Source organism: Coregonus clupeaformis, chromosome 35 (genome assembly GCF_020615455.1).
Source record: "Coregonus clupeaformis isolate EN_2021a chromosome 35, ASM2061545v1, whole genome shotgun sequence".
Classification (NCBI taxonomy): Eukaryota; Metazoa; Chordata; class Actinopteri; order Salmoniformes; family Salmonidae; genus Coregonus; species Coregonus clupeaformis.
Genome location: NC_059226.1, coordinates 35,169,299 through 35,193,185, shown reverse-complemented (window position 1 = coordinate 35,193,185; position 23,887 = coordinate 35,169,299). Strand labels below are relative to the sequence as shown.

Here is a 23,887-nt window from a genome sequence, read left to right as displayed (position 1 = left end):
TCTGTCTCCTAGAGATGAACGTACTTTGGTGCGAAAAGTGCAAATCAATCCCAGAACAACAGCAAAGGACCTTGTGAAGATCCTGGAGGAAACAGGTACAAAAGTATCTAAATCCACAGTAAAACTAGTCCTATATCGACATAACCTGAAAGGCCACTCAGCAAGGAAGAAGCCACTGCTGCAAAACCGCCTTAGAAAAGCCAGACTACAGTTTGCAACTGCACATGGGGACAAAGATCATACTTTTTGGAGAAATGTCCTCTGGTCTGATGAAACAAGAATAGAACTGTATGACTATCGTTATGTTTGGAGGAAAAAGGGGGGTGCTTGCAAGCCGAAGAACACCATCCCAACCGTGAAGCATGGGGGTGGCAGCATCATGCTGTGGGGGTGCTTTGCTGCAGGAGGGACTGGTGCACTTCACAAAATAGATGGCATCATGAGGAAGGAAAATGATGTGGATATATTGAAGCAACATCTCAAGACATCAGTCAGGAAGTTAAAGCTTGGTCGCAAATGGGTCTTCCAAATGGACAATGACCCCAAGCATACTTCCAAAGTTGTGGCAAAATGGCTTAAGGACAACAAAGTCAAGGTATTGGAGTGGCCATCACAAAGCCCTGACCTCAATCCTATAGAAAATGTGTGGGCAGAACTGAAAAAGCGTGTGCGAGCAAGGAGGCCTACAGACCTGACTCAGTTACACCAGCTCTGTCAGGAGGAATGGGCCAACATTCACCCAACTTATTGTGGGAAGCTTGTGGAAGGCTACCGGAAACGTTTGACCCAAGTTAAACAATTTAAAGGCAATGCTACCAAATACTAATTGAGTGTATGTAAACTTCTGACCCACTGGGAATGTGATGAAAGAAATAAAAGCTGAAATAAATCATTCTCTACTATTATTCTGACATTTCATATTCTTAAAATAAAGTGGTGATCCTAACTGACCTAAGACAGGGCATTTTTACTAGGATTAAATGTCAGGAATTGTGAAAAACTGAGTTTAAATGTATTTGGCTAAGGTGTACAGTCGTGGTCAAAAGTTTTGAGAATGACACAAATACTAATTTTCAAAGTCTGCTGCCTCAGTTTTGATGATGGAAATTTGCATATACTCCAGAATGTCATGAAGAGTGATCAGACGAATTTCAATTAATTGCAAAATCCTTCTTTGCCATGAAAATGAACTTAATCCCAAAAAAACATTTCCACTGCATTTCAGCCCTGCCACAAAAGGACTAGCTGACATCATGTCAGTGATTATCTCATTAACACAGGTGAGAGTGTTGACAAGGACAAGGCTGGAGATCACTCTGTCATGCTGATTGAGTTAGAATAACAGACTGGAAGCTTTAAACGGAGGGTGGTGCTTGAAATCATTGTTCTTCCTCTGTTAACCATGGTTACCTGCAAGGAAACATGTGCCGTCATCATTGCTTTGCACAAAAAGGGCTTCACAGGCAATGAGATTGCACCTAAATCAACCATTTATCGGATCATCAAGAACTTAAAGGAGAGAGGTTCAATTGTTGTGAAGAAGGCGTCAGGGCGTCCAAGAAAGTCCAGCAAGCGCCAGTACCGTCTCCTAAAGTTGATTCAGCTGCGGGATCGGGGCACCACCAGTACAGAGCTTGCTCAGGAATGGCAGCAGGCAGGTGTGAGTGCATCTGCACGCACAGTGAGGCAAAGACTTTTGGAGGATGACCTGGTGTCAAGAAGGGCCGGAAAGAAGCCACTTCTCTCCAGGAAAAACATCAGGGACAGACTGATATTCTGCAAAGGGTACAGGGATTGGACTGCTGAGGACTGGGGTAAAGTCATTTTCTCTGATGAATCCCCTTTCCGATTGTTTGGGGCATCCGGAAAACACCTTGTCCGGAGAAGACAAGGTGAGCGCTACCATCAGTCCTGTGTCATGCCAACAGTAAAGCATCCTGAGACCATTCATGTGTGGGGTTGCTTCTCAGCCAAGGGCGTGGGATCACTCACAATTTTGCCTAAGAACACAGCCATGAATAAAGAATTGTACCAACACATCCTCCAAGAGCAACTTCTCCCAACCATCCAAGAACAGTTTGGTGACGACCAATGCCTTTTCCAGCATGATGGTGCACCTTGCCATAAGGCAAAAGTGATAACTAAGTGGCTCGGGAATAAAACATCGACATTTTGGGTCCATGGCCAGGAAACTCCCCAGACCTTAATCCCATTGAGAACTTGTGGTCGATCCTCAAGAGGCGGGTGGACAAACAAAAACCCACAAATTCTGACAAACTCCAAGCATTGATTATGCAAGAATGGGCTGCCATCAGTCAGGATGTGGCCCAGAAGTTAATTGACAGCATGCCAGGGCAGATTGCAGAAGTCATGAAAAAGAAGGGTCACCACTGCAAATATTGACTATTTGCATAAACTTAATGTAATTGTCAATAAAAGCCTTTGACACTTATGGAATGCTTGTAATTATACCATAGTAACATTTGACAAAAATATCTCATAACACTGAAGCAGCAAACTTTGTGAAGACCAATACTTGTGTCATTCTCAAAACTTTTGACCACGACTGTATGTAAACTTCCGACTTCCACTGTAAATCCTTGGTGTTGTCTCACCTGGTCATTGAGTCCCACATCCACCATCATCATCTCCCCTCCGATGCTGATCCATCCTGAGCCACAGGGGTTATGGGAGTTCACCCCCCGCCGAAACCACACCTGGACACACACACACACTCACTATAGATCTGCTCTGTAGGGTAGGCTACTGTACTGCTCTACAGACTACAACTAGGGTCCAGAGTCCTTCCTGGTCAGGAGACAAGTTCAGGAAGGGGTGGATGTAGTCTCACTTTGTAGTCCTTAGTGATGGCCCACACCACGCTGACCCCCACACCAACATGGATGGCTCCGCCCTCCTTTACTGGGGGAGAATCCACCACCACCCAGGAAGAACCTGATAGGGTAGTAGAAAAACTATTTGTACGGTAATTGTTTGTGTAAAATCAATACAAAGACGTAACAAAAAGAAAGTTGGCCTAACAAGGTCCTCTGTAACTAAGTCAAAAGCTTGTGAAGCATGGTTTGCCAATCTCTGTAGTACTACCAATGTTTTTAGAATAAACCTGCCGTATAGGACAAAATAATTAACCTAGCTTCACATCTAACTCTGGTACCACATACAAGTCGTTGTCTACATGATCCCTTACACATTACCAAATATATCATCAGTATACTATCAGATGGTTGTGTGAACCAAATATCACCCCATACCTGTAGGACTGTCCAGGCAGATGCCTGTGCGGACCAGTAGCTGTCCGTCCCAGAGTACAGCCCAGAGCAAGTCCCCTGGTCCGGCAGAGATCTGGGCCACCTCCCGGGGGGCCTCCACCTCCTCCCAGCACTGGCCCTCTGGGACTTGCGGCAGGATGCCACTCCTGAACCACACCTGAGGAGAGAGAGGAGGCAACACCACCATGGTCCGTCTCTCAACTGTTCTTGATTATCACACTATTGTGTGTGTGTGTGTCCACATCACCACTCAAGACTTGTGTTAACTCACAACTCTTAAGAGTTGCAAGAGTTAGAAGACATTCTGGTTGAAATGAAAATTAAGTTCAGTTAATGTGTGTGCGGACTTTCATTATAATTTGATGTGATCTTCACATCAGTCAATTAAAAAGATGACTGAAACATAACATTTAGTGAAGGTAGGAATGCAAAGCATTCACATATAGGCACCTCACATGACAAACTTTGAAAACCGCTGCCTTGAGAGTTTCACATTCACTGAAGTAAGTGACGTTGACCTCAGTCCATTATATTTATAATGGTGTAAATGGAAGATATATTCACATATTATCCCTATAGAGGATGGTATGCTGAGAGATTCCTGGAATAGCAGATCAAGACTGGATGTAAAGAGGAAGAACAGTCTAAGACCCCTACGCAATAACAATGATGGAGTAATGCTGCTCTCTAGTGGCCAAATGTTTGAACTGCACAATGATCTAGTGTGCTGTATTCATATTATTGTTTTTTATTACCCCTTTTTCGTGATATCCAATTGGTAGTTACAGTCTTGTCGCTGCAACTCCCGAAGGTCGAGTGCCATGCATCCCCCGAAACAAGACCCTACCAAGCCGCACAGCTTCTTGACACACTGCTCGCTTAACCCGGAAGCCAGCCGCACCAATGACAAGGACATCCCGTTCGGCCAAACCCTCCCCTAACCCGGACGACGCTGAGCCAATTGTGTGCCGCCTCATGGGTCTCCCGGTCGCGGCCTGGGATCGAACCTGGGTCTGTATTGACGCCTCAAGCACTGTGATGCAGAGCCTTAGACCGCTGCGCCACCCGGGAGGCCTCTAGTGTGCTGTATTTGACACCGCACCAAGTTGCCAACACTTTGAGGCTCTATGTTATTATGGTTTTAGGTTGTCATTGTCATCATTAAGATATGCAGGCCTGGAGTGTGCGAGTTTGTACAAAACATGAAGGTGAACAACATTACATTTGAAAGGTATTGTCATTGTGTGTGAAGAATCTGTTTGTATGCAGGTGAATTAAGACACAAGAAACATCATAGCAGAAGAACCTGTGGTGGATCCGCCATACTGACCTGTCCTTGTTGGGACACACCCCACAGGAAGTGATATCGCCCGGGTTGGTCGCTCATCTCCCAACCTCCACAGCTGATGTCACTGAGGGGGAGAGGGGGCCGCTTGGGGTGGTCCAAGGGGATCTGAGGAGGAGGTACAGTCAGGAGAGGAACTGTTAAAACGAGGATATATTCACTGGAGGTATTGTAATACCTACAGGGGTGCATGTAGCCTTCAGTGGGGATCTCCTAGCCTGGTCCTAGATCTGTTTGTGCAGTCAGACAAATTATATGGTAATTGTCACACGTGAGTTGGCAAGATAAATAGACCAGGCTCGGAAAAAGATCTCACACAGAAACGAATGAGGTGGGGAGTCATGGTAGACGACATATGCTCACAATTACGTCAAGAGGACCAAATCAAGTCATGTGTGGGCCTACATACTGTACCTTGGTCCAAGAGCCTCTGGCTTTGTATCTCCTGTCTCTAATCCATCGCCTACGACAAACACACGAGTTCCACTTCTTCTCTCTGGAGAAGTTAGCAGGAAAGTCCACTGCATACTCCCAGCCCTAAATACACAGATGCACGCACACACATACAAACGCACACAATTAAGCTGACAAGTGAAAAAGTTCAGAGGTCAGCAGTTGGCTCGTCTTGATCAACAGCAGTTTGTTTGATGTCTCCAAGGCTTTATAGTGCACTACTTTTGAGCAGGACCTATAGGGCTCTGGACAAAAGTAGTGCACTAGGGAATAGGGTACCATTTGAGATGCACTCCATAGATTTATTGAGCACCTCAAAGCCTGCTACACCAGACTTCTGTGCAATAGTTGGTGTTCCAACTTCCAGTCTCTCACCCCGGTCTCAGTAGGGTCTCCTCCAGCGCAGACCTGGTCCACGTACCAATCCCCCTCCCACTCCCAGCTGTCTGAGGGCAAATGGAAGCTGTGCAGTGGCTGGGCGGTCACCCCTGTGAGGTCACTCCAGGCCCAGCGGTCGGTGGGCAGCAACACGTCAGTGAAGCCATCCACTGGGTTCCACCTCTGAAACCACACAAACAGTGTTGTAAGGTACAATTGAACACACGGACACTAAGCATGCATGTGCATATGCAGGCACGCACGAACAGACATTTTTAAATAAATCAATGTTGGCAGAGGTGAGATGGCATGATCACAATACCTGGTTCTCATAGGTTTCCTCCCGATAGCGAATGGGCACCTCCCCAGGGTCGATATTGAGGTAAACATGGTGGTCGCAGCCAATTCCCCAGCTGCACCTCTGTCCAGCGGTAATGCGCTTTAGCTCCAGGAGGGTGTCCTCGTCACGCTCCCAGCGCCCTCTGGTGGTGGATAGGCTGTACACCTTCCCGTACACGTCCACTGCCCATAGGAGCGAGCTGGACATGATGGGGCCTGATGTTAAAACACAGGCAGTTTATAATCCACTCACCACACTGACCCAGCCATTACCGTAATACAACATTGCTCTGTGCTGAGCGTTGTCTATTCTCTAGCAGATTGTTTGAGTAAAAGCTTAGCCACAGATAGAACAATGAGCCTGAAGCATCAGGTTGGCGTTTCCACTCAACACCAAATGTGGGCTGTGGGAGAGGGATTTTGACCAACATTCTGCTAATTTTCTCATTGATGAAACATTTGATCTCAATACAGTTCTCTGTTCCCAAAACTAGAATTTGTTAAGAACAGAGTGGGCTAAGTTTTGCAGAGTTATTGCACACCTGCACTTCACAGAATAGGCTTTCCCTAACGGAAAGATGCACGGAAAGATGCAAATACAAGCTACAACACGCCAGTAGGATCTCGCTAGCTCGTGCTTGGCTCCGCTCACCTCCTTGCTTGTTCTGCCCACTATGATTAATTTGCTAATTGGAAATGACAGTCTGTCATCTATCTTGGGTTGGTTATAATTTTTTTTTGGCTTAGCTGCCAGTAGATTTGTTTTTTTACACACTGTCAGTTTTTTTTTTTCTTCCTGTAGCCTACCTACTAGCCCAATAATGTACTCTTAAGGAGTGTAGGCGAGCCTACCGTTAATCCTTAAAGTCCAAGGAGCTTGTTCTTTTCAGAGGTAACGTTAGACTGGCTCTGGCACCTAAAACAGCCAAATGTGAATGGATTCTCAATTGTGATACGGTTCTAGAAACATAAAGCCATTTACTATCATATCAAAATATTTTTACTAATGCAAAATATACACTTACAGTACACTGTTTTAACCGGCTTTATCACAGTTGTAGCCTACAGTATTGATCAGTTATAACACGTTTCTCGGGGCCTTCTTCCGTTAGGCCTACACACAGGTGTTTGGAGCACGCTAATTAGCACAGGTGGTCGCCTCCGTCTTCCGTAAACACGCGCTGTAACATGGAGATATGGCCGTGTGGGAACACTAACCCTATAAATATTGGAATGGGGAAATTGTATGTGCCATCGGTCCCAATGATATCCCTGCCAACGGTGTCGGCAGGCTGCTTAAACATTTTTGGTACCTATTTTAGAGTAGCCTGGCTATGTGGGTTTCAGGACATTTATCTAATTGATATAGCCTATGCACCGAGGAATAACGTTGTAAGGACCGGCTTGCACCTGAATAACGAAAACCGATCAACGGTTGTCAAGGAACACTGATAAGACGCGTCATGATATCAGACACCCAGGTGCGTTAAAACCGGACACCTGCCATGCATGTTGATGCGCCCCAGCATGGAAAGAAATTCAATATCAATAGGACAATTGAAATAGGAACATTTAGGCCAACTGACTGTGGTTTGAGTTGATGACAAACAGCAAAACATGACCAAACTTCAATGTATCTAGTCCTGTCCTGCAAAGTGTCACTGACTTGATAGACTCCACTTGCGTCCTGTCCCCGAATACGTCATCCAATATTCCGTTATAACAGCGACATAGAGAGGTTCAAATTCCATACTTACTCTCTATCCCCCTTCTTGTAGGTTTAGGAGCATTTAGTTGGCCAAATCATCCATCCGATTATTCTATTCTATCCGCTTTTTATTCCCATGCTGAAGGTATAATGTCTCATTCCAAACACACAACAGGAAATGGAGGAACTGTTACTCGGATTGGCTGACATTTTGCAGGTGTCCAGAATCTCGTCCTCTGATTGGACAAACTGCGTGGGCTCGTATATTTTTCCGACGGCTGCAGCTGTTTGACGGAGAAGTGGAGAGACGCGCACATATAGCTTACTACCGGTATCTTAATTATTAATTCCGCACCAGTTAGATCTAAATAATTAAACAATAGGTAGGTTTTAGTTGACTCAATAATTATTTATCATAATCACGATATTTGCATGCCTTCGAATAGACCATGGGCCAATATTTGTTATTGTCAGTGAGCTACTACAGTGACATGATAGTTATTTTGTTTTAGGCAACACTCTTTATAAAATTGGGAGGCTATATATTAATAGGAAATGTGACAACACAAGAAAAGGGCAGTGGAACTGGCGTCGAGGTCCAGACTTGAGTTTGAAGGCTATATAGCCTTGATATAGGCCTAGTGTTGTCATTCTGCATGCAATTAATTCAATAGGGCATGCCTATTATTTCTAAATATTATAACCATTATGTATGCCTAGCGTTACATTTGGTCATACAGCATGTCATAATTGTTGTGCAGAAGTAGGTTTAGGTGAGATAAACCAAGACTGTTGTGTGGGTCTAGTTTAATACAACGTTTGAATGATAGCCTAGTATGCATGCATTTTCAAATACAATTAGAGAGAGGTTCTTGCTACAACACAGCAGTGGAAGTGTTTTAATTGATGGACTGCCACTTTAAGAAGCGCTGGGCGCGTTTGAGTGGTAAGGCTAAAGCAACCGACTGTAGACGAAAGTCGAGGAGTGAAGTCGGGGGAGGTGCATCTGCGAAAGACGGACACTAATGTGGTTTTCCAACAGCAAGTCTCAGATCAACATGGCAGTGTTGCCATTGTTTAAAAAAGGTTTTCTTTATCATGTTGAAATAAACATGTATCTAACCCCCATAGCACACACTCACACACTGAAATCATAATAAAATATATTATGTGTGTAGTGAGAGAGAGAGACTCAAATATCACATTTATTTCCCACGGGGGGCCAGTATGAAAAATGTATGCACTCACTAACTGTAAGTCGCTCTGGATAAGAGCGTCTGCTAAATAACTAAAATGTAAATGTAAACGTATACTGTGAAACTTCAATTAAACACAGCCTCAAATAGCCACCTGTCCCTTTTGATAGCCAGCAGGGCAACTACACACATTAGAGCAAATAAACGCCAGGTCTAAATGAATTGTTTACTAGTTTACCATTAATTGTTTACGAGTTTTAATGTTTGATTTGTTACATTAAATAAATCAGTAATGACTCAAAAAAATTATGGCAATCATCTGTTTTTATCACAAGTAAGAAACTGTTAGCCATTCGCTGCTAACAGCTGACAATTGCTAGCTAACTGGCCAGCACAAAAACAGTCAACAACTTCGGAAATATAGACCCCCAGAAATCGGCCGATTGCCCGATTTCGGCAGTTCTTACTAGTGGCGAAAGTACGAACTGCCGAAAATGCACAGTCAAAGAGGATAATAATGATTCTGTTAAGGAAATTTTTAATTTTTTATAGAGGTATTCTAAGACAAAAGAAACGTGACACTGTGTGTAAATGATAACACATTAGTGCAGGATATTAAGATTGATTAAAATGCTGGAAGTGAACGCTGGAATTAAAATATGAACTATGCATATGAGCAAAAGCAGTGTGCCTGGCTCAAATAAGCTCCTGTTGTGTTCACTAATTTAAGCAAATACATACCAGGGCTATTAATTGAAGTTTTATGGTATATCCACTGTACACACACATTGTTATATTGGTTCCTGTTTCAGTCATGTCTTTGGTCACGTTTGCATGGGTCAAAAAAGAAAAACACCCAAATGATTGGTTGACAATAGAGCCTCCCACAATGCAGGCAATGGCTGCAGGATTAAGTTGGTGAAGAACAACTGCAGAAACTTGCATTCAAAACTTCATAGGCACAAGTCAGACAATTTGTATCCCGAGAATGCAACAGACTTTGGTCACCGACTTGACAAATGTGACCCTCTCGAACACGACCGCTTTCTCCGCACATAGGCGTTCCATAGCGCGTCACATGATTTGAGTCTTGTGACAATCCAGACAGAAAGGGAAAACGAATTCTGAGTTTACAACTGTTTCTTGGGCGCTAGTGATTGGAGAGGTTCTTTTGACAAGAAAGCACATAATGAGGTGATAAGATCGCGATATTTTAGACGTTTCCCTGATTTTTTATAAGCATCCTCCCTTTCGACTGAACAGTCCGCTAGTGTTTCGGGTGGTGCAGTCGGTGACAAAGTTGGCACATGGAGAGAGGCGATAACTTTAATTTTTGCGCGTCGTGTTTTCTTAGTTTTTTTGTACACTTCCGTGCCTGCGAAAGTCGTATGACTCGAGGCAACACCGTCTAAGTAAATCCAATTTGTGTGGGAAGAAGAGGGCCAGCCAAGTCAAAGAAAGAGGAAGATAACTTGAGTACGCAACAGATATGGACAGCAAACCTCTTCTCCAAGACCGTCCTCCCGCTTATGCTAACGTCGTCCCGGGGGCGTATGAATATGGCCAGCAGCACAATTATGGAGCTATCCCCGCCCCAACCCCTGTACCCCCGGGCTTTCAACAGCCGCCGCCGTATCAGTACCCCACTGGCCCAGGCAAGTAGATCACATTGTAGGGTTGTTACCTAACGTCCAAAGCTAGCTCCTGAAGTATGACGTCGTTACGCGCTGATGTGCAAATGCTGGAACCGCTGTAACGTAACTTTTATTTTAGGTTGTATGAATTTGCTGACATTTATAGAGTAGCCTACACACTGTAGACTGTAATAATAATAATAATAATTTGGGTGGATGCTTATATTTGCCCTATTTCACACATGTACAAGTGTGTGTTAGAGTAGTCTGTGCTCTAGGGTACTGGGTTCGTTGTTTTGTTATTTTACTAGTGACAAATATTGTACCTCTCTTGACTGACTGAAACTTGACTGAAACGGAAACTGACACTCATGACTGCCCCTTGTAGTTCAGACCTAGCCTAATTCAACCTCTAACTCCTCTCCTCTCCCCTTGTCCTACCACAGGGTTCCAAGAAGGCCCCAGTGCTCAGATGGGCCCAGCCATAGCCCAGCAGCCCTACCCAGGCACATACACCATCATCCAGCCCTCCGTGGTGGTGGTGGGGGGCTGCCCGGCCTGCAGGTGAGACACCAGCCCCAAACAACACACACATAGTGGGGAGGCATACTGTACGTTGGAAAGGGGCACAGAATTCAACAGAACAACAGTATTGTATATTTATGGAGGGGGGACTGTCTGGATTTCTGGCAGCATTCAATTCAGTCTGTTTTTAAAAATTGTTTTGTTATATTTTAGTAAAGTAACCTTGGACTGCTCAGTTGGTTAACATCACGTTGCACACAATATGTTGTCATCAGGCCGTTTTCACAAATGTTGACGTTGGGGTGATGCAGGAGATGACGAATGAGGTTGGAAAGTGGTGAAATGTTCAATTAATTTGCTGTTAGCACAGAGCTGAACTCTCTGAAAGTCACAGGGTGTCACAGGCAGAGTAATGATATAACAAGGGTGTAACTAAGGTGATTTAGAAAGAATAAACAAAAGAAAGAAGAGCCGTGTTTGAAACCTTGAGATGAACCACAGTTGGAGGGGGAACCAGATTTGGGAGAAGGTGTAGGGGTCTGCCAAACCAAGACGAGCCAGTAGGCTAATCTGCCATCAAGGAAAGCCTTTTCAGTGTCAATCAGCGGTGTTCCTGTGGTGGGCACATGGTTTCCATGTGTCAAATGACGGTTGTCTTCTGCTCTATCTTTGTCTAAAGTGTGTTCCACAGCATAGCTACATGTGAGCGTCACAACAACAGTATTACACACACTGCACTGTGGCCAGGCAGGCAGGCCTAGTACACGCTAAAGCTGCTGGTGTAGGGTAAAGCTTCATTTGGAGAGTTACCGCAGTGGTTTCAATTTGTTTGACTCAACATCCTTTCAGTGTCAGCTGCTAAGAACACAGACACGTGACAGGAGAGAGGAAGTTGATTGACTGTACACGATGTATGATGCTCTTGAAGGTCAAATGTTATCATGTGTCAGGGTCGTTTGCCCTTATAAACTTTAAAAATGTTTTGCAACGGAAAAGGAGTGTTTCTTATTGGACAAGTCTAGGTAGTCCCTTCCTATTGGTCTGTTTTCTTCCGTTTGGTGCTTAATGAACATGACCCAGCAGCTGTAATGTCTGTCTTGTGTTGATTTTGTAAAAATAATTTTTGTTGTTGTCAAATTTGTCTTTTCAAAATGAACATAATACAAGTCTAATTGCTGATAGAATAAACTAATGGCATGTTTCCAATATGAGAATTTACCCCAGTGTTTGGTGTAAATACAGACTTTTGTTTCCACTTCTGAGGCCTGGTCCAAATGAAAGTTAAATAATAGAGCCTGATTTCTAGGAGCGTTAGATTGAGAGTAGAGAGAGACGGCTTGTTTTAGTTTCAGTCACCATTGTTTGCATTGCCAGGTTCAATAAAGGGTTCCAGTCTAGTTTGTGGCCTTGGCATGCTCTGACACTCCGCTGATAAGCACACCCATGACATGTAAATGGCACACAGCAGGGCAGGGGCAGGTTGGCAACACACAGACACACACACACAGCAGGCAAAACATTAAAGTCCACATTACATTTGCGCTCCACCTGTTGTTGCGCACATATTTTTGCTGTCCACCATTTCCCTTAGAAACGATTCTGACTAGAGGAAGTACAGCTACGACCGGAAGTGACTTTTTTTCGTAGCAGGTTAGGTGAATTTACTCAGCAAGTTAGGATAATTAACGTGGCATGTTTGGTTCTATACAATGTAGATTTCCTCTAAGGGGAGTTGACAGATGCATTGGACATGATGCTAGTCAGCCAACATGTGGAGTCATAAGACCAGGCAGCAGTTCCTGATTGCTGTTAACCCCTGCAGCTCTGTTCCTACTAGCAGCCACGCTGGAGTCAGGGGAACCCAGAGTTAACTCTCTCTCCATGTGATTCCCCAGGTCACACTGTGAGACCACAATGTGCCTTTAGGCTACATACCAGTGTCATGATTATGTTCACGGCTCATACATCTAATAGCACTGCATCTCCAACACTGGACTGTCTGTCTGTGTTACTCTCTGCTCCCTGCATTACCACGGAAACCTAGAAAGCCCAGAGTCACAATGACTGCAAGAAAGTGTAGGCTACTTGTTACTGTTTTCCCATTAGTTCTCTCTCTCTCTTTATTAGTTATATTGCCCCGTAGCAACTTGACACACAACAACAGAATGGTTCAATCTCTACACCAATAGGTGTTCGCTTTCCTGCTCTTGGGTTTTGGGAGGTGGGTACATTGACAAGACCTCTCTGTCTTAAAAATGGTTTCAGGGGTGTATGGGAATTTAGTTGCTAATTGATGAGTTCAAATGTTTTTGCTTGAATGTTGGCTATGTGTTACGTATATGTAATATGATAATTTAAATAACTTCTTATCTCACAAAACCACACAAATCCTTACTTATAGGCAAACATATGTTTTTGCTCAGGTGGCCCCTTTTTGCTCGAGAGCATCACAAGAGGCAAAAATTCCATCTAGCCTCTTTTTAATGTGTACCTTTATTTTTTTTCAGAGTGGGCGTGCTGGAGGATGACTTCACCTGTTTGGGAATCATGTGTGCCATCTTCTTCTTCCCCCTGGGGATCCTCTTCTGCCTGGCGCTGCGCCAGAGGAGATGTCCCAACTGTGGCGCCACCTTCGGGTAGAAGGACCAAACTGTAGCTAGCTCATCCTCTCACAGCCAAGCTGGATCTTTTAAACTTTGTTGTTTATAATTATTACACACTGATGATGCCATGTCTTTTCTTACAACGATTAAGGATTAAGTAGTCGCCACAATGAACTTATAGCCAGCCATTAATTATGATAATATGATAGAGGTGCATGTGAAAATCTAAATGTGTACATGCTAGGATAGATGATTTAGGAGTATTATCTAGTGAAGAAGCCTGATCTTTGTCTATCTACTGCTGGTGCCTTTATTACGCTATAGAGCAGAAAACACACCAGGGGCCATATTCCACAAAGCCTATCAGAAAAGGTCCTAGGATCCTGTCTAAGACAAAAACAACTCCCAGCTCAGAGTAGATTTTAGGATGACAATACACTGCTCAGACAAACTCTGAGCCAGGAGTAAAATCAACTCATAAAAGTTTCTCAGTTGGTAATCACGACAGTTTGAGGTACCGCAAAAGAAGGATAGTGATGACATCATTGACATTGTTGCAAATGATGAGGAATAAGCAATCACGACGAGGCACTGACAGCTGTATAGCACGCTTCAGAAAACTACGGTGAATGTGACTGTACATCAGATGTTGCAATGGTAAAACGTTTGATATAATTTGCCTGACACAATCACTTTAAATGTTTCCTAATATGTTGGTAATAATTATTGTGTAATATTTTTGGGACCATTTCTGATATTTTGAATAATGTGATAGGCATATTGAATCACAGTGTTTCACAGCTGTTAAAAGCTGAATGTTGATAGATATTAACGTTATTTCAGCACACTCCTGTTCAAAAACTCAAAATAGCTTTGGCACACTAGGCATCAAGTCACTTGCCGATAATGTTGCATAAAGTGTTTCAAAAAGGTCTATAATTTTTACCAAACAGAATCAAAGTTAACAGGCTGTAGATGCTTTCAATTGCCCAACCCATAGGCATGCCCAATTTAGGCATCTTGTTTAACAGCGTGATATTGTGCTCCAAAGGGCTAACTTCAAATGACATGATGTAGGTTAATGAAATAATTGAAAGAAAAATGTGTGATTTGTTTATTAGCCTAGTGGTTATAAGTATTTAGGCATGGGCTATCATGTGAATTAAGCCTTGTGAAATCATTGTCAAAAGCGCAAGATACAAGGTCTAGATTATTTATGGGGCGATCATATAGAACTATCAAACTCCAAAGCAATTGCCTGTCAATGGCCACTGCCTTTTTCTATTACCAAGACACCTGTTGGTAACTCTTAACTGGTTAGGACAGCTCATGAGGTCTCCTAAATATCTGTTGACTAGGTGGGGGACTATTAGGACTAGAGGCTTCATGCATAGCTTTTATGTTGACCCATAAGAGTAGGAGTAAAATGTCTCTATTCTCAGCACTTACCACCAAATGTTTTACTCTGAGACGCTTTGTGGATACGGCCCAGGGTAGGAGTACTGATCTAGGATCACGTCCTCCCTGTCGACATAAACCTTGTGCATTATGATTTAAAAGCCAAACTGATCCTAGATTGGCATTCCTACACTGAGGATCTTTGTGAATACAGGCCCAGAATGGGATTGTGATCATAATGTGGCTCAAGACGTGGATCAATAACGAATGATTTACTTGATAGAATTCCTTTGTTTTGTCATGTTCAATCGAACGGAGGCACAAGTAGATTTTGTGCTCAATGTTAAATTCCAATTGCGCCACAACTGGGTATTGTTCAGTTCTGCCACTCCTGAAGCGACTTTTGTTTCATTTAGTCACATTTTAGGATTAATTATGTATAAAATAGACTCGTTGCGTTGGGAAATGTATCGTCACTGTACCGGTATAGGACTATAAGGAAACGACCGATCGAGCGAACGCCACTTTAAGCAACCCTTTTGAACCTCTTTGTTTTGAAGCCTTTGTAAATGCTGCCCACACTCAGTCTGGGCCTGTGTCGCAGAGAATAGCTTCTCCCAGCTTGACTCTGGCAGGGGGAGGGTTTTAAATGTAACGCTGAGACATCAGCTGTCCCTAAGCGAGACATTGAACATTTGTCTGAAAATTCTGGGGCCATGTCATATTTGCACTGCATTGACCATTGATTTTTATTGGGTATGATTCAGATAGATTGCTTTTATATAGGTCTGCAGACCTCAGAGTTTCTTATTGGACAAGACCAGGTAGTTCCTCCCTGTTTCAGTCCATTTTCTACCATTTGCTGCCTAATGAACAGGGATCTCTGTTCCAATATCCTTTAATGTCACACTATAGCATACCACTTAGAACGTACATTTTTATTGGGCATGCATTCTAAGTAGCATGGATATTCGGACAGGTTGAAGCGCCCTACACAGGCTCTGCAGGAGTTCACCCAGGTCAAGTCAGGCACCACGTCTTTGACCTACAACCAAGCAGACTCAGCCGAGGGAGGGAGGGAGGGAGGGAGGGAAAGCAAAGCATGCAGCGAGTTTTTGCATAATACGAGCAGGTTGACGTGTAATCTCTGGATAATGTGTAGCTATCTTAGTATTCTTCTCAGTGACAACTCAGCCCTCTGCGATCCTCCCTGCAATGGACAATCAACCAAGAATGTCTATCCCATCCGTAGGGTATTGTTACTGTCTATGTCCAATTGGTCCATGTCATGTAATAAAATTGTATTATATATTGGGGGGGGCGTGTATTTTAAATTGATTTGCTTTGAAACACTACGCACGCTGTCATGATGGAGGTCCTTATTTTTTTATAAAAGAGAGTTATTGTAAATAAAGAAACATGAGTGCGGTACATGTGTTGACTGATATATTTTAACTCTTTATTCCTGGCCAATATTCATAAAGTGTCTCAAAGTAGGAGTGCTGATCTAGGATCAGGTCCCTCTTTCCATTTCATTGTATTAATTATGGTCTAAAAAGCTAAACGGATTCTAGATCAGTGCCCAATCACTTTGTAGAAGATAGTCTAGGACAGGGCTCTCCAACCCTGTTCCTGGAGAGCTACCCTCCTGTAGGTTTTCAATTTGACCCCAGTTGTAACTAACCTGGTTCAGCTTATCAGCCAGTTAATTATTAGAATCAGAGCCGACATCCACAGAGTTGATCATGAATGTGATCTCTGCGAACTTCAGGGAAATTGCCTTTAAAAGGTGTATTGTCAACAGTGTGCCTTGGATTGAAACCCAGCCTTTATAGTCATGAAGTAACAATGTTATAAATGTTATGACCAATCATATATAATTCACCAATAACAATTTATCATGACAAAGAAGTAACGAGAAGACAAGCAGTGAAATATAATATAGTAATATATATATATATATATATATATACAATAAAATATACTGAACAAAAATATAAAACGCAACATGCAACAATTTAAAAGATTTTACTGCGTTACAGTTCATATAAGGAAATCAGTCAACTGAAATTAGTTCATTAAGTCCTAATCTATGGATTTCACATGACTGGGAATACAGATATGCATCTGTTGGTCAAAGATACCTTTGAAAAAAAGTAGGGGCGTGGATCAGAAAACCAGTCAGTATCTGGTGTGACCAGCATTTGCCTCATGCAGCACGACATCTCCTTCGCATAGAGTTGATCAGGCTGTTGATTGTGGCCTGTGGAATGTTGTCCCACTCTTCTTCAATGGCTGTACGAAGTTGCTGGATATTGGCGGAAACTGGGACACGCTGTTGTACACGTCGATCCAGAGCATCCCAAACAGGCTTAATTGGTGACATGTCTGGTGAGTATGCAGGCCATTGAAGAACTGGGACATTTTCAGCTTCTAGGAATTGTGTACAGATCCTTGCGACATGGGGCTGTGCATTATCAGGCTCAAACATGAGGTGATGGCGGCAGATGAATGGCACAACAATGGGCTTCAGGATCTCATCACAGTATCTCTGTGCATTAAAATTGCCATTGATAAAATGTAATTGTGTTCATTGTCCGTAGTTTATGCCTGCCCCTACCATAACCCCACCGCCACCATGGGGCACTCTGTTCACAATTTTGACATCAGCAAACCACTTGCCTACACGATGCCATACATGTGGTCTGCGGTGAGGCCGGTTGGACGTACTACCAAATTCTCTTAAGAAATTAACATTCATTTATCTGGCAACAGCTCTGGTGGACATTCCTGCAGTCAGCATGCCAATTGCACGCTCCCTCAAAACTTGAGACATCTGTGGCATTGTGTTGTGTGACAAAACTGCACATTTTAGAGTGGCCTTTTATTGTCCCCAGCACAAGATGCACTTGTGTAATGATCATGCTGTTAAATCAACTTCTTAATAAGCCACACCTGTCAGGTGGATGGATTATTTTGGTAAAAGAGAAATGCCTACTAACAGGGATGTAAATAAATTTGTGCACAACATTTGAGAGAAATAAGCTTTTTATGTGTATGGGACATTTCTGGGATCTTTTATTTCAGCTCATGAAACATGGGACCAACACTTTACATGCTGCGTTTACATTTTTGTTTAGTGTATATATATATATATATATATTTTCATACAGCAACGTTCCCAAACTCAGGGAGTAGGCAGGGCAGACCAAAGAAAAATAATACAATTAGCCACTAGGTTGAAAATGCCTTCCATGAAGCATGAAGATTAAAAGCAAAATGGCTGCACGGTCTTTGAGAAGTTACAAGGGCACGTAATGGAAAACGTTTTAAAACAATTGAACGTTTCTTATCAAACAATAAGAAACATTCCCTCAAAGGTTTCAGTCTGCTTTGTTCCGTTTGGTGCCTAATGAACACGACCCGGGCTAACTGAATAACAGACAGGTGAGAGATGTTTCACAGAATGATTACTGTTGGTATACAGAGTTAAGGTAAACAGGTCTCACATCTTCCACTATTAACAGCAGCACTGTATGAACACTTAACTGTAAAACCGATCAGCAAGATGACAATGACACACTCAACCAATCAAATTCGTGTTACACTTCTTGGAAGGAGTTGAGGGGAAAAAACTGTGTGCGCTTCCCTTGAATGAGTATAGTTATATTCGACAGTCGCCAGCTGTTGGTCATTAGTAATGATAGCAACAATGCAATTTTACATGTCATATTCGAGATACATCAACACAATAACAAGAGCAACACTACCATAAGGACCTCTGTGAATTGTGATGCATAGGTCCCGTACAGCATACATTCATTCATCTACTGCCCTATGGCAACAAAAGATCATTGACGAGTGATTGAACAAGCAAAAATAAAAAAATACCTTAAATACATTCTGATATTTCAACGGCCCAATCTCAGGCTTTCCTCGACTCCTTTTCTCCCACGCCCAGCGAGAACGCATGTAGTATGTCGCACTCATCATCACCAACAAAAATAGGTCTAGAAAATCTACATATGTGCATCTGTTTACATAAATAAATCCTCCCACCTTCTCAGGGAGAGCGTTTGCAGCAGTAGGGCTACTGTGTTTAAGACAATGTCATTTCAAATGGCATCTGTAGTAGTGAAATTACTGGATCTTCTGTACAGCAGCCCACAGTGTCAAGTTGTCCTGTCCACTAGTGTCCGGCCCTGGGTCCATCCGCCTGGAGGAGGAGGGGGGGACAGCGTGGGGTGATGCCCAGCTGGAGGTGCCGCTCCTGGGTAGAGGTGGACAGGAGGGTGGGTCTGGAGGTTTAGATGACTGGGCCTGAGCGGTCGTTGGTGACTGTGGGACGCAGCTTGACTGCGGTGAACGGGTTCCCTCCCCTAGGGAGACAGAGACTGGTTAATACTGGTGTGATTACTTGATTTTATGACACTTGGGCCCTATTTGAACAAACCTAACACAATGGTAAATCTTAGCACTGGCAGTAGCATTATAGCTTTGGGGTATGTCAAAAATATTTTTGCTATTTTCACAACCGGAATTATGGGCACAGTAGCTGGGTAAATCAGAACGTGCTCCATGGCTAAATATGTGTTGCTTCAAGTTGTGTATTTATGGTCTTTTATGTATTGCATTGTCATCAAATCCAATTGGAATGTTAGTCTGTTATAGCCTAGTTCGTTAAATAGCCTGCCCCATATTTGCTAAATATGTTGAACATGTTTTGCAGTCCACATTGTTGTAGTTGCAGTGCTTCAATATGGAAAAACATTGTTAAACATAGGCTATAGCATTCACACTGATATAGGGGCTAGGCCTACTGTAGATTGCAGTCTGGACATGGACATACCAAACGTAGACAATAAGCAAGATTACATTCACTAGGCTATTGATAAGGCCTAAAAAGACAAAGACAGTGTATAGTTTTAATCAAATTCTAATAAAAATGAAACAACTTGTTATAATAGATGTAAAGTCCCCTGTTTTCGGGACCTGAGTGGTTCTGATACCGGTTCCAACTGACATCTTCGCTTATAAATCGATATGTCGACACCATAGATCGAAATGGCTTGCATTGAGTGGTAGCCCTGATTCTCATCTGCCTGTGTGAAGCAGGATGTGTGACACCACTTGAAGCTGGGATGTCCCTCCTACCATTTCATTCGTTCTTCCGACTGTCGATCAACTCCTGGCTGAACCCTACATCACAGCCACTAACAACGCATATGCCTGGAATCCTTACATTGTAAGGCAGCAGGAGAAGTGGTTTCATCGCTGTAGCACATTCAGAAATCGATTTATAGCCAGCAATCTAAAATAATTAATCGATTTTAAACAAAACACACTTTCTGTTTGTCATAGATGGACAAGATTAATATGAGATGAAAGGCCAGTTCCTAACAAGTAGCCAAGTTAGAGCTCTGTGAGACATTCACATCAGTGGGGGCAGACGTTTTGATCAAGAGAGACCTTTCGAAAATATGCAAATTTGATCTAACACTAAATATAGAAATATGTATTTTACAGTTAAGGAAATCTTATAGTTAGTCGTTTTATAAATTGATGATACTATATTTAGAAAACATATGAGTAATTTCAAGCCTTATTCATATAGTTTTGTTGAATAGGAAATACATCATATAAAAGATTTCATATTTTCATCATATTTGTACTGTGTACTTGAGCTTGTGTCCTCAGAAGTGGCTACAGCTCAGCAATGTATAACTATATTTACCAGAAAGGTGAGTATGCAGCATTACTAGTTATTGTTAATGGCCCTCTCATGATAAATAATCACTTTGGGGGATTACGTAGATTACATTTAAGAGGTTAAAATAGGCTATGTCTAAATACAGTTACAGGCACCATAATTGCTCCCTTTGGCCTTATAATACAGACAAGGCAATTTAGACTATGGAGGGTTTTACACTCATCCAAACTTTTCACAGGAGCTGGATAAAGATCTAATATAAAGAGAATGGGGGATCGTACACTCACCGTTATACTGCTCCAAATGTAATGTTTTATAAACATAATGGAACCATCTTACAGATCATATTTCCATTTCTCCAGAAATAGCAGACGAAATTGCATTGCATTCGAGCCATGTACGTTATCACCATAAACCCATGGACGGTGAATATTTTTAATACATCTGGTTTTGAATCAATTAAATGAAAAACGATCAATCTGTTTTTTAAACCAACAACAATATTTCTAAATAGGATCGGGTCAGAAACATATCATAATTCACTTCTCTCGTTCCATGGCACTGTGTGCACACGTAGGCCTAAATATCTTCACGCATAACATTCGCACGTCTATACAAAATACTAGGCTCCTGTCATTTGTATCGTTGCCTATGTGCGAGGCAGATAAAAATAATTAAATATCCGCCGTTGATATGGAATTATAGGACGACTAAATAGTTTAGTGTGTCTTTGGTAATCGGACGAGGGGCGCTCTTTGAAACTGGGGATGGATAGCCTTCTGAACAAGCGAAATGCAGGTATGTGAATTGTCAATAATGAAAAAGCATGAGGGCAAAAATGTCAAAGCACTCTCAGTAGGCCATTTAAAACCTGGTTATTCATAGTCTACTTTTGGCTAATTGCCAGGATAAAAAGACGCACCTATGTGATGCAGGTATACTAGCCTTGATTAAGGGGAGAGTAGGCTATGCTTGGTTTTTAATCAAATTAAAGAAATTGGGGGAAAACAATAGTTTTTTTTACGCTTCTAAATACGAAATTCACCGGCACAAAAGGCACATCTCTCCTTCCATGGGCATTGTGTGTCATGGCTGGATAGGCTGCGCTTCCACTCTCAAAATTCATGGCATTATCATCTGCGTTACTGTTAAGACCTGCTTTTTGTGAGTCTTAAAACTTCCCATTAGCGCTGCATGAAATTGTCACTTTTGCGCATGTTTTTAAGGACACAACTCAAAAATTGTCACCCCTCCCACTTCAGTGCAAGAAAGCTTATGTTAGACAGGTAAATTGCCGAACTTGGCGTTAGGGCTGGAAAATGCCCGTGCACCAGATTTTACATGACGAAATTGCAAACTAACGTGCATTTGACACTTGCGCCTCCTTAGCGCCAGCCCAAAATAGAACCCTTGCGCTCTGTATGTGGACGACACTGTGGGTAGAGTATATGATTTTGAGTATATGAAAGAAAGAAAGATCGTGTGTCCACACATGTTATTGTGAGTTTAAGATAGATGTGTTAATATTATCTTCATAATCCATATGAGGTGATGCATGACTTACCCGAGAAAAGGAGGCGTCTTTCCAAACCCATTCAGTTGGGTTCCCTGTAAACAAACCCAAGAGACATCATCAGACCAGATGTACTGTAAATCACAAGACCCATTCACTCTCCATGATGGAATCCAACCCAACAATGGTTCATTTACATGCAAAAATATAATTTCCATACCAAATGTACAACATTTCTGGGAGGTGTATGTTTGCATCTGTTGCCCGTGGAGACCACACCACAGAGCCCTTGGAGACCACACCACAGACTGCCCCTCATCAGACAGGTTTGGTAGGGTTGACTGGTGAGTGTTGTGACTGTGACAGAGATGACCTGGGTTCAAATGCTATTTCAAATACTTTGAGTGATTGCTTGAGTCTGCCTGGAGTGACAAATGGACGTGGTTTGCAACTAGACTTTTGAGACTTTTCTGTTGGTTACATTGCAACAGGTACTCTCAATAAATATTATTTGAACCCAGGTCTGGTGAGAGGAGAATGCTTCGTCACCTCAGAACACTGACACTGGAATATGGGTCTTCTGGAAGGGACGGTACGGTGCATTCCAGAATGAAAAACCCATATAAACCTCTCACTCATTATGCCAGTGAAAAGCCAAATCAGGGTTGAATAAAGAGAAAACAATGCATTCTTGTATAATTCTGAAACCTAAAGGACAATGTCGGAGTTTAATTCAATAAGAGAAATGCTGCGAAATGGAGATTTGAAAATAAATAGAAGGGAGGGCCAGAACAGTAGTCTAATGTTTGGGAAATATTTGGTGAAGTGGTAAAAGTGTGGGATGATTGTGAGGTGCTATACACATTCGACAGTCACAAGACAGGGACTTCAAAATTGCACATCAAGGGAACTGTACTGTTCAAGATGGGTTAAATGGAATAGTAGCCTAACTGAAATCTGGACACTGACTGTAGGTCTATAACCTCTCACATAGTCTTAATATTAATTCCAGTAGAATTAAGCATTTCTTGCAGTAAAATTATTCCCCAAATGTACATTTTGACTGGGGAACAGGAGGGGAGAAATATAATTGATTTCTTTCAGCATCTTGAGAGAATGAATGCGTGGTTAGGGACCATGTGTAAAGGTGCTATCTTTATCAGCATCATAAAAGCTGATAGTATTTCAACCACATAAAATATGCACTCAAGCTGAACTGAAAATGTTATAAAAAAAAAACATGTTGGGTCTTTTTAACAGCTTTTAATTTCCTTAAAACTGTAGTTATTGCATTTTCTCCCCAGTCCCTAAATGTCTTTGCTTTGCGAGAGAAGCAGAGATGAAAGAGGAAAGAGTAAACATTCATTCTATCGATTTATGACATCATTCTGTTGAGCAAGGGTTTATTTAGTCTTCTAGGGCAACATATAATGACAGAAGAGAAGCTACATGTATCTAATTATAGACAAGTTGACTAACAAGTAGCATACCAAAATGTCGGAAATTATAAGCAGAAACATAGGCCTATTTAAAAAGGCCCGTCAAAAAATGGTTCCACGCATTTTCTATATTTGCGGGTTCGGGTTGGGTGTGGGCCTCAGATTTTAACTTTATCACATATATTCGGGCGGTTGCGGATGGGTTACTAGCAATTGCAGGTGGGTGCTGGTGAACAAACTGCTGACCCATGCATCACTAGTACTGTCTCTCACAGCTGTAGTGTTGGGATGCCACCACTAGAGGACAGCATTGGCCCTAGAGAGGGGTAGGACAGGCAAGCAGACAGACTGACAGA

At 42.5% G+C, this 23,887-nt stretch overlaps 3 protein-coding genes across 4 annotated transcripts in view; 1 reads left to right on the top strand and 2 right to left on the bottom strand.

The window, feature by feature from the left end:
- LOC121551629 (tectonin beta-propeller repeat-containing protein 1) overlaps positions 1 to 7,664 on the bottom strand; it is a 28,680-nt gene extending 21,016 nt beyond the window's left edge. The window contains exons 1-8 of the mRNA XM_041864336.2: positions 7,563 to 7,664; positions 5,789 to 6,021; positions 5,464 to 5,649; positions 5,050 to 5,172; positions 4,621 to 4,743; positions 3,273 to 3,447; positions 2,852 to 2,955; positions 2,616 to 2,717 (exon numbers count right to left, since the gene is read on the bottom strand). Coding sequence (XP_041720270.2) covers positions 2,616 to 2,717; positions 2,852 to 2,955; positions 3,273 to 3,447; positions 4,621 to 4,743; positions 5,050 to 5,172; positions 5,464 to 5,649; positions 5,789 to 6,013 — 1,038 coding nt within the window. The 5' untranslated portion in view covers positions 6,014 to 6,021; positions 7,563 to 7,664. The remainder of the gene's footprint in view (positions 1 to 2,615; positions 2,718 to 2,851; positions 2,956 to 3,272; positions 3,448 to 4,620; positions 4,744 to 5,049; positions 5,173 to 5,463; positions 5,650 to 5,788; positions 6,022 to 7,562) is intronic.
- A 2,106-nt stretch (positions 7,665 to 9,770) lies between these two features.
- On the top strand, positions 9,771 to 16,298 carry LOC121551635 (brain protein I3). Its single transcript, XM_041864342.2, has 3 exons — positions 9,771 to 10,364; positions 10,790 to 10,907; positions 13,376 to 16,298. Exons 1-3 carry the CDS (start codon positions 10,199 to 10,201, stop codon positions 13,506 to 13,508), a joined length of 417 nt encoding a protein of 138 aa, XP_041720276.1. The 5' UTR covers positions 9,771 to 10,198; the 3' UTR covers positions 13,509 to 16,298.
- A 1,668-nt stretch (positions 16,299 to 17,966) lies between these two features.
- The window catches only part of LOC121551630 (brain-specific angiogenesis inhibitor 1-associated protein 2-like protein 1), a 70,342-nt gene continuing 64,421 nt past the window's right edge, over positions 17,967 to 23,887 (bottom strand). For both annotated transcript variants that reach the window (XM_041864337.1, XM_041864338.2), the window contains 2 exons: positions 22,144 to 22,187; positions 17,967 to 19,248 (listed from right to left, as the gene is read on the bottom strand). In XM_041864337.1, the coding sequence (XP_041720271.1) occupies positions 19,176 to 19,248; positions 22,144 to 22,187 (117 nt within the window). In that variant the 3' untranslated portion in view covers positions 17,967 to 19,175. The remainder of the gene's footprint in view (positions 19,249 to 22,143; positions 22,188 to 23,887) is intronic.